Below are 11047 nucleotides of genomic sequence, written 5' to 3' on the forward strand. Positions count from 1 at the left end.
CATGACATCTATTGTTCATCTAGTCACATGACATCTATTGTTCACCTGGTCACATGACATCTATTGTTCATCTGGTCACATGACATCTATTGTTCATCTGGTCACATGACATCTATTGTTCATCTAGTCACATGACATCTATTGTTCTCCTGGTCACATGACATCTATTGTTCATCTAGTCACATGACATCTATTGTTCATCTAGTCACATGACATCTATTGTTCATCTGGTCACATGACATCTATTGTTCATCTGGTCACATGACGTCTATTGTTCTCCTGGTCACATGACATCTATTGTTCATCTAGTCACATGACATCTATTGTTCATCTAGTCACATGACATCTATTGTTCATCTGGTCACATGACATCTATTGTTCATCTGGTCACATGACATCTATTGTTCATCTGGTCACATGACATCTATTGTTCATCTAGTCACATGACATCTATTGTTCTCCTGGTCACATGACATCTATTGTTCATCTAGTCACATGACATATATTGTTCATCTGTTCACATGACATCTATTGTTCATCTGGTCACATGACATCTATTGTTCATCTGGTCTCATGACATCTATTGTTCATCTGGTCTCATCAGAATCAGAATCAGAATCAGAATCAGAAACAGTTTTATTGCCAGGAATGTTTACACAAACGAGGAATTTTTTTTGGTGGAAGGTGCAACATTTGGACATGACAAACAAACAACAATCAACACGACAGAAAGACAACAAGTAATGTGAAAGTGTTTGGGTGTGTGCTTCAAGTGGTGTGTTTTAGTTAAAAGTGTATGTTACGCGTGGCGTGTGTTTAAGTTAAAGTGCATGCAAATAAAGTGGCATGTGTGTGGAGGAGGCCTCAAGTTAAAGTGACGTGTGTGGAGGAGGGAAGAAGAAGGAGGAGGGAGGAGGAGTGGGAGGAAGAGGGAGGAGGAGGAAGAGGAAGGAGGGGGAAGAAGGAGGAGAGAGGAAGGTGGAAGAAGAGGTGGTAGTCCTGGGGGTGACAGTCAGTCAGTCCGGGTTCCATTGATGAGCCCGACTGCCGACGGGAAAAAACTTTTGGTGTGGCGGGTGGTCTTGGTCATGATGGACCGCAGCCTCCTCCCCGAGGGGAGGGACTCGAACAGGGAGTGTCCAGGGTGGGAGGGGTCGGCGACAATCTTTCTGGCCCGCTTCAGTGACCTGGAAGTGAACAGGACCTGGAGGGAAGGCAGATTGCAGCCGATAACCCTCTCGGCCGAGCGGATGATGCTCTGCAGCCTGCGCTTGTCTTTGGCTGTGGCTGCAGGGTGCCAGACGGTGATGGAGGAGCAGATGATGGACTCAACGATGGCCGTAGAATTGTACCATCATCTTCCCTGGCAGGTTGAATTTCCTCAGCTGCCTCAGGAAGAACATCCTCTGCTGGGCCTTCTTGGTGATGGAGCCGATGTTCAGCTCCCACTTGAGGTCCTGGGAGATGATGGAGCCCAGGAAGCGGTAGGACTCCACAGCCGACGGGGAGTCACACAGGATGAGAGGGGGGGTGGGGCTGCATTCCTCCTGAAATCCACAACCATCTCCACTGTCTTCAGAGCGTTGAGCTCCAGGTTGTTCTGGCTGCACCAGGTCACCAGGTGGTCAGTCTCCCACCTGTGGCGGTCTCGTCCCACCAGAGATGAGTCCAATGAGGGTGGTGTCATCCGCGAACTTTAGGAGCTTGACGGACTGGTGACTGGAGGTGCAGCTGTTGGTGTACAGGGAGAACAGCAGAGGGGAAAGAACACAGCCTTGGGGGGAACCGGTGCTGGTGGTCCGGGAGCCTGAGACGTGTTTCCCCAGCCTCACGTGCTGCTTCCTGTCGGTCAGGAAGTCTGTGATCCACCTGCAGGTGGAGTCGGGCACGTGCAGCTGGGAGAGCTTGTCCTGCAGCAGGGACGGGATGATTGTATTGAAAGCAGAGCTGAAGTCCACAAACAGGACATCTATTGTTCATGACATCTATTGTTCTCCTGGTCACATGACATCTATTGTTCATCTGGTCACATGACATCTATTGATCACCTGGTCACATGACATCTATTGATCACCTGGTCACATGACATCTATTGTTCACCTGGTCACATGACATCTATTGATCACCTGGTCACATGACATCTATTGTTCATCTGGTCACATGACATCTATTGTTCATCTGGTCACATGACATCTATTGTTCACCTGGTCACATGACATCTATTGTTCATCTAGTCACATGACATCTATTGTTCACCTGGTCACATGACATCTATTGTTCACCTGGTCACATGACATCTATTGATCACCTGGTCACATGACATATATTGTTCACCTGGTCACATGACATCTATTGATCACCTGGTCACATGACATATATTGTTCACCTGGTCACATGACATCTTCCCCGTGAAATTTTTGTTTCTATTTCTTGTGAGTTGTTCCTGATCCGATGTGAGGTCAGAGGTTAAAGGTCAGGTGTCTATGTCTACAGACTGTAAAGCCCTCTGAGGGGAGTTTGTGATTCTGGGCTGAACAAAATAAACTGACTTGAATCTTTTGACATCTCACAGTTTTGCGTATTGCATCCGAAACATAATCGTTCTATATTTCTGTTGATTGATTTATTTCAGCCGAAAACCCCAAAAGATAAAGAAATGACTCGTAGCTGAAGACGTTCACTTCCTGAATCCACTTGTTTGGTATCCGACCTCCAGTTTGAAGTCATGTCCTCCACAGCTCGTCTGAACCCGAGCCCCGCCTCTCTTCCTCGTCACAGAGGCTGTGATGTCTTCATCAGGCCCTGTTCACACGCTGCTCACACAATACAGGGAATGTACAGCCGGAGCTCAGAGGAGCCTGAAGGTTACACAGTCCAGTTAAGAGGACTAGAGTAAACAAGAGACGACTTTGAGATCTCTTCTCTAGTCGTCCGACCAATCACAGCTCTTTAACGCTCCATGACATCTCACACCCTGGTGGGAGGAGCCACCGTGCCAGGTGCCGCCGCCCATCAGGACCGTCTGACATTCATTCACCGATGGGACACACGGAGGAGTCGAACCCTCGACCCGCCCACCTGTCCTCACGGGAGGTTCAAACCTCGCAGAGCCAATGTCTCTGAACCGTATCAGGGTTCACATGGATGACGATGTGTTTCATGACGCTCACAGCAGAAGCATTTCATGAGACAACCTGTTGTCATGTTTATTTAAGATGGTCCACCTCGTCTCAGTGGAGCCGCTGCATGCCCTCGAGAGGAGAGGCTGCCCCTCTGCCTCCTGAGAGGTCTTTACAGGAAGTTGTCCAGAAGCAGGAGGTGAGGGTTCCAGAGGGGCACAGCCTCCTGGCCTTCACACCTGGTTACACCATGTGACCACCGGTGTCTCTTCTGATTGGTCGGCCCTCGTAGACGCTGACGTGGAGTTCAGCTGGACGGAGGAGGAAGTTGCAGATTTGTACGACAACACCGAGATCATCATCGCTGCCGACGGTAGGTTATGAAAAGAACCATGTTGCATATCACTCTTTATCAATGAGTGTGGAGAGCTCTTCTGATTGGCCGACATCAGGACATCCAATAAATAGATGTGCATTGATATATTTTAGTCTTCTGGTCACTTGAAGCCTGTGAACGTTCACTTACTTTGATATGTAGCCTCCTCTAGCCGGGGATCGACCCCCCGGCTAGAGGAGGAGCTGGGGATGGGACCTCCGGCTAGAGGAGGAGCTGGGGATGGGACTTCCGGCTAGAGGAGGAGCTGGGGATGGGACCTCCGGCTAGAGGAGGAGCCGGGGATGGGACCTCCGGCTAGAGGAGGAGCCGGGGATGGGACCTCCGACTAGAGGAGGAGCCGGGGATGGGACCTCCGGCTAGAGGAGGAGCCGAGGATGGGACCTCCGGCTAGAGGAGGAGCCGGGGATGGGACCTCCGACTAGAGGAGGAGCCGGGGATGGGACCTCCGACTAGAGGAGGAGCCGGGGATGGGACCTCCGACTAGAGGAGGAGCCGGGGATGGGACCTCCGGCTAGAGGAGGAGCCGGGGATGGGACCTCCGGCTAGAGGAGGAGCCGGGGATCGACCCTCCGGTCTTCTGATTGGAGGAGGACCAGGTCTCCCTCTTTTTAGGCCTGTATGTGTAGAAAACGGTCTGAGCTGCATTCACACGGCGGTTACGACGTGGGAAAGTACTTCCTGGTTCCTCCTCAGGGAAAAACTGAGCGTTAGCCGTAGTTTGTACTGTCAGTGCCGTTAGAACTGTTAGCTACGAGCTAACAGTTGCGTTGAGTTCTCCTCAGCGTCTAGCAGACGCCTCCAGAAGGACTGGTTGTCGTAGCGCCCCCTGCTGGTGGGCGTGCCTCTAACAGTGCAACCCTGTATCACAAAAATTACGTTCCCCCAAACCTAAACTGCAATTTGCAGTTACGTTTGACTGAAACGTATTTCTCTCCAGATTACGTTTGTATTCGACGTATTATAATTACAAATTTGTCTCTGATCAACGTATCTTTGCCGTTTGTTGTCTCTCTTTTCTACATTGCTGTTATGAATTGTAAAAAGCGTCCTCTAGTCTTATTTATTATTATGTTATATATGTTGTTTCGCCTGCGTATTCTGACAGCAATAAGCGTTGTCGGATCATATGAATTGGCGTGAAGACTTACTGCTGGTGACGCTCCTATATTTTCTTTCTTTAGGTGACAATACATTAATTAAAACTCGTAAACGATCACCACCTCATCACCACCGTAACAGAGTCAGTCCCATACGGGTCAAATCAACGATTAAACTAGTTATAAAATGCGCATCTGTCCGTAATCTATACCATAAAGTTCGCATTTTAACCTAAAAAAAAGTGCGCTTCCTTTTAACCTTTCAAAATAAAAGTCCGATTTGTCTGTTAAGCGGAAGTAGTATAACACGTCTATATTTATTCAAACAATACAATATAAAAGGCATACATCAAAATCAATAAGGAAAATGCCAAACAGTCAAACAACTCAAAACAATAAACCCTTCATGGCGTTATTTACAGGCGTGTTTACTTCTCATCAAACAAAAAGAGCAGGTACCCGGAAAAATCTGGAAAATAATTTGGGAATTGTTAATAAAACATGATTTACCCTTCAACTTCCACTGATATGCATGCAAACTAATACATCGCTTCACACACACACACACACACACTGACAGAAACACATAGACACTCACATACGTACACACACACACAGGCAGAGACACACACATACTCACACACACAGACACACACTCTTACACACGCACACACAGACAGACACACACAGAATGACAGACACAGACACACACAGGCAGAGACATACACATGCACACACATGCATACTCTGCAGACTGACCCTTGACCTCCCAATTGTCTCTCAAATATAACCCTTCTGCTTTATATTCAAGATATTATATCTACCTTCAGGGTTTTTCCTGCATAGAGAAAATTTGGGCGCGCGCCTACGCCGTTTTCCCGAGCGCCTAAGGCAAAAAAAAGTCTGCGATGGAAAAAATAACAAAAATCACCGCTGAGCGAGGCGAGAGGGTGCTCACCCGTGTGCGCGCAGCGCTTCACGGCAGAGCTTTGATGCCGGCGCGCGCATCGCGAATTGTTTGCGGGGGGGGGGGGGGGGGGGAGAGAATTTCACCCCGTTATAATAGGAGGGGAAACACTGGAGTTGATAAGCGTGTCTTCTTGTCTGATCAATACGCAACTGTGAGGTGCGCGAATGGACCGAGCGGCCAGCTGCTGATCACTCACTCAACAGCCCGACCTGTAAGAATAAAAAAAATTGCAAGCACCGAAGACCCATTTTGACCCAGAAAAAACCCTGACCTTGATATAAGACTTTGAGGTCATGAGGGGAATCTCCTCCAAAACCTTCACAAGAGAAAATTGTCACCGTGCCAATAACCCTTATAGATCCTTAAAACCAGTCTTTTAGTACATTTTTCATACTTTCAATCAACTTAAAGATCTGGATTCTTTTCAGATTCAAAGAGGGGCCTCTGAATATGAATACCCTAACGTTTTGGACCGAGCTAAGGGCCCCAAAAACAGGTCCAACGGGTCAAATTGGGTAAACATGTCAGAGCTTAGCTTTCTTTTCCAGGTTGTAGCCACTCCCAAATGGGGTAGCATGCAATTGAAATTGTTCATATAGTACAAACATTTGAGGAGTTGTTAACCTTTGAAGGAAGGAATTTGTTTTTTTCCGGGTTTTTAAACCCTTCCCAAGCAGGGATGCTAAGTGCTATATGTGGCCAGCCTACATGGTTGGGCCCCATTTGGGAGGGGCTACAACCTGCAAAAGAAAGCTAAGCTCTGACATGTTTAGAAGAAAAAAAGCTAAAATCAGCCGAAGCTCACAAGAGGGTCTCAGATTTGTTAAACTACACACCCTCTTCAAGTCCTGGATTTCAGACAGCCAATTAACTCTTGTGGGTGTTTCGGAGGAAATATCACCTCATTGTAGGCCCTGTCCTGAGTGTCTGTGTTCAATTTGGGATTTCCAGGACTAATATTTAGGAGATTATGGCCATTTTTGCACTTGTCAAAAAATATGCACATTTAAGAGAATAAGGCCCAATTTGACCCTTTGGACCTGTTTTTGGGGCCCTTAACTCAGAGCTATCGGTCCAAAACTGTAGGGTATTCATATTCAGAGGCCCCTCTTTGAATCTGAAAATAATCCAGATCTTTAAGTTGATTGAAAGTATGAAACATTAACTAAAAGACTGGTTTTAAGGATCGTACAAGGGTTATTGGCACGGTGACAATTTTCTCTTGTGAATCTTTTGGAGGGGATTCCCCCCACGACCTCAAAGTATTATATTTAGGTAAATATAATATATTAAATATATAGCAGTAGGGTTATATCTGAGAGACAATTGGGAGGTCAAGGGTCAGTCTGCAGAGTATGCGTGTGTGTGCATGTGTATTTGTGTGTGTGTGTGTGAGTGTGTGTCTCTGCCTGTGTTTGTCTGTGTGTGAGAGTGTGTGTCTGTGTGTGTGTGTCTGTCATTCTGTGTGTGTGTGAGTGTGTGTCTGTCTGTGTGTGTGTGCGTGTGTAAGAGTGTGTGTCTGTGTGTGAGTATGTGTGTGTCTCTGCCTGTGTGTGTGTGTACGTATGTAAGTGTCTATGTGTTTCTGTCAGTGTGTGTGTGTGTGTGTGTGTGTGTGTGTGAAACGATGTATTAGTTTGCATGCATATCAGTGGAAGTTGAAGGGTAAATCATGTTTTATTAACAATTCCCAAATTATTTCCCAGATTTTTCCGGGTACCTGCTCTTTTTGTTTGATGAGAAGTAAACACGCCTGTAAATAACGCCATGAAGGGTTTATTGTTTTGAGTTGTTTGACTGTTTGTCATTTTCCTTATTGATTTTGATGTATGCCTTTTATATTGTATTGTTTGAATAAATATAGACGTGTTATACTACTTCCGCTTAACAGACAAATCGGACTTTTATTTTGAAAAGTTAAAAGGAAGCGCACTTTTTTTTTAGGTTAAAATGCGAACTTTATGGTATAGATTACGGACAGATGCGCATTTTATAACAAGTTTAAATAGTTGATTTGTCCCGTATGGGACTAACTCTGTTAAGGTGGTGATCGTTTACGAGTTTTAATTAATGTATTGTCACCTAAAGAAAGAAAATAAAGGAGCGTCACCAGCAGCAAGTCTTCACGCCAATTCATATGATCCGTTACAACGCTTATTGCTGTCAGAATACGCAGGCGAAACAACATATAACATAATAATAAATAAGACTAGAGAACGCTTTTTACAATTCATAACAGCATTGTAGAAAAGAGACAACAACAAACGGCAAAGATACGTTGATCAGAGACGAATTTGTAATTATAATACGTCAAATACAAACGTAATCTGGAGAGAAATACGTTTGTCAAACGTAACTGCAAATTGCATTTTAGGTCTGGGGGAACGTAATTTTAGTGATCCAGGGTTGAACAGTGTGTGTGTGTGCAGTCTGCTACGAGGAGGATCTGACCGACGGGCTCTTCCGGACCCTGTACCGCCTCTGCAGTAACCTCCGTCACACCTGCACCATCTTCATCTCCTTAGAGAAGAGGTGAGCAGGGCGCTCCACCTGTTTGACGTGAGATTGAATGTGGTGGTCACCTCTCCTCAGCTCGTTGCTCAGCAACAGCTCAACCAATCACACTGAGGCCTGTAACGATGACTCACGGCTCTGGGTAACAGTGAGGGTCAAACTGGGACCAGTTCACCTTCCATGTAGTCCAGTTAACTCCAGCGTGTTCTAGGATGCTTTTATTGTGAAAGTCTCGGAATACGTTTGAAAAAAATATGTATTTTAAGATGTTTATATGATTATTATTGTTTTTCAGTCAGATGTTACATCGTTAATTGACGACGCAGTAGTTTCTGTTTTCTCAAAAATAAAACTAGAAATACGTTTATGAAAAGTAGGAGAGGAGAAATATGAATGCTACTTAATTTGACCTCTGACCTCACACATCATACAGGGAGCTTGATATGTGTACCCCATGAGCCCCTCTCCTGATGACCTCTGACCTCTCTGAAGGATGAACTTCACCCTGCGCCACATGGACGTTTCCTGCGACGCCTACAACCACTTCAGCCGCTGCCTGCAGCAGCTGGAGGAGGAGGAGGAGGAGGAGCAGAAGGCCGGGCGCCGCTTCACCGTGGAGCGGCTCGCCACCGACTTCAGGCAGTCGCTCCTCTACGAGCGCATCGAGCAGCTGGTAACACACACTCTACTGGTCTCTACTGGTCTCACTCTCTACTGGTCTCTACTGGTCTCACACTCTACTGGTCTCTACTGGTCTCACACTCTACTGGCCTCCACTGGTCTCACTCTCTACTGGTCTCTACTGGTCTCACACTCTACTGGCCTCCACTGGTCTCACTCTCTACTGGTCTCTACTGGTCTCTACTGGTCTCACACTCTACTGGTCTCTACTGGTCTCACACTCTACTGGTCTCTACTGGTCTCACACTCTACTGGCCTCCACTGGTCTCACTCTCTACTGGTCTCTACTGGTCTCTACTGGTCTCACACTCTACTGGTCTCTACTGGTCTCACACTCTACTGGTCTCTACTGGTCTCACACTCTACTGGCCTCCACTGGTCTCACTCTCTACTGGTCTCTACTGGTCTCACACTCTACTGGCCTCCACTGGTCTCACTCTCTACTGGTCTCTACTGGTCTCTACTGGTCTCACACTCTACTGGTCTCTACTGGTCTCACACCTACTGGTCTCTACTGGTCTCACACTCTACTGGCCTCCACTGGTCTCACTCTCTACTGGTCTCTACTGGTCTCTACTGGTCTCACACTCTACTGGTCTCTACTGGTCTCACACTCTACTGGTCTCTACTGGTCTCACACTCTACTGGTCTCTACTGGTCTCACACTCTACTGGTCTCTACTGGTCTCACACTCTACTGGCCTCCACTGGTCTCACTCTCTACTGGTCTCTACTGGTCTCTACTGGTCTCACACTCTACTGGCCTCCACTGGTCTCACACTCTACTGGTCTCTACTGGTCTCACACTCTACTGGTCTCACACTCTACTGGTCTCACACTCTACTGGCCTCTACTGGTCTCTACTGCCTCTACTGGTCTCTACTGGTCTCTACTGGTCTCACACTCTACTGGTCTCTACTGGTCTCACACTCTACTGGTCTCTACTGGTCTCACACTCTACTGGTCTCTACTGGTCTCACACTCTACTGGTCTCCACTGGTCTCACACTCTACTGGTCTCAATCTCTACTGGTCTCACACTCTACTGGTCTCACACTCTATTGGTCTCTACTGGTCTCACACTCTACTGGTCTCAATCTCTACTGGTCTCTACTGGTCTCACACTCTACTGGTCTCACACTCTATTGGTCTCACTCTCTACTGGTCTCACACTCTATTGGTCTCTACTGGTCTCACACTCTACTGGTCTCATACTCTACTGGTCTCACACTCTACTGGTCTCACACTCTACTGGTCTCCACTGGTCTCACACTCTACTGGTCTCACTCTCTACTGGTCTCACACTCTACTGGTCTCACTCTCTACTGGTCACTCTCTACTGGTCTCCACTGGTCTCACACTCCACTGGTCTCACACTCTACTGGTCTCACACTCTATTGGTCTCACTCTCTACTGGTCTCACACTCTATTGGTCTCTACTGGTCTCACACTCTACTGGTCTCATACTCTACTGGTCTCACACTCTACTGGTCTCACACTCTACTGGTCTCCACTGGTCTCACACTCTACTGGTCTCACTCTCTACTGGTCTCACACTCTACTGGTCTCACTCTCTACTGGTCTCCACTGGTCTCACACTCCACTGGTCTCACACTCTACTGGTCTCACACTCTACTGGTCTCACATTTTACTTACCCAACCCTAAACCGTTAAGCGTTTAATCTCAAACCAGTCCGTCTTCATTTGAGTAGAGGTGTGTCCCAGTCCCAACTGCAGCATGGCTGACCGGCGTAGCAGGACTCACCTGGTCCGCCCGGTTCCCCCAGGTGGAGGCGGGTGGACCCGGCGCATCAGGCTCACCTGCAGCTCTATGGAGGCTTCAGGTTGTTCTCTTGTGGTTTCAGGAGCTCTGGAAGGTCACCGCCACGGCACTTCCTGTGAGCACGGTGACCTCTGACCCCTACGGTGAAGGCTTGAAGTGTGAGACAGAACCATCACATCCTCAAGGGACAGGTGGACAGGTAGAGCTCCTCAGGGGACAGGTGGACAGGTAGAGCTCCTCGGGGAGTCAAACGCGTCACTCATGTGAGCAGGACGGTAGAATAATTATTGTTGTGATCTTGTGCACTTCTGACCATAAAGTAATTCAAAGTGGTGCGTGTGGTTCCTTGTGTCTCCTGGTACCTCAACAACGGTCCGTGGGTCGTACCTGGGTCAGCTGTGTGATCCGTCATATAAAGGTGTCTGGGTGCCGTGGGGGGGGCAGGAAGTAGCTTCATTGATCAGGTGTGACCCCTGCAGTGACCCCCG

General features: G+C 47.5%; 1 protein-coding gene across 1 annotated transcript in view; it reads left to right on the forward strand.

Annotated features, from left to right (window-relative positions):
* The window catches only part of mettl22 (methyltransferase 22, Kin17 lysine), a 28571-nt gene extending 17680 nt beyond the window's left edge, over positions 1 to 10891 (forward strand). Inside the window, exons 8-11 of the mRNA XM_056406109.1 lie at positions 3412 to 3492; positions 8013 to 8115; positions 8590 to 8770; positions 10642 to 10891. Coding sequence (XP_056262084.1) covers positions 3412 to 3492; positions 8013 to 8115; positions 8590 to 8770; positions 10642 to 10791 — 515 coding nt within the window. The 3' untranslated portion in view covers positions 10792 to 10891. The remainder of the gene's footprint in view (positions 1 to 3411; positions 3493 to 8012; positions 8116 to 8589; positions 8771 to 10641) is intronic.
* The last annotated feature ends 156 nt before the right edge of the window (positions 10892 to 11047 follow it).

Source organism: Pseudoliparis swirei, chromosome 23 (assembly GCF_029220125.1).
Source record: "Pseudoliparis swirei isolate HS2019 ecotype Mariana Trench chromosome 23, NWPU_hadal_v1, whole genome shotgun sequence".
In the NCBI taxonomy this organism is placed as follows: domain Eukaryota; kingdom Metazoa; phylum Chordata; class Actinopteri; order Perciformes; family Liparidae; genus Pseudoliparis; species Pseudoliparis swirei.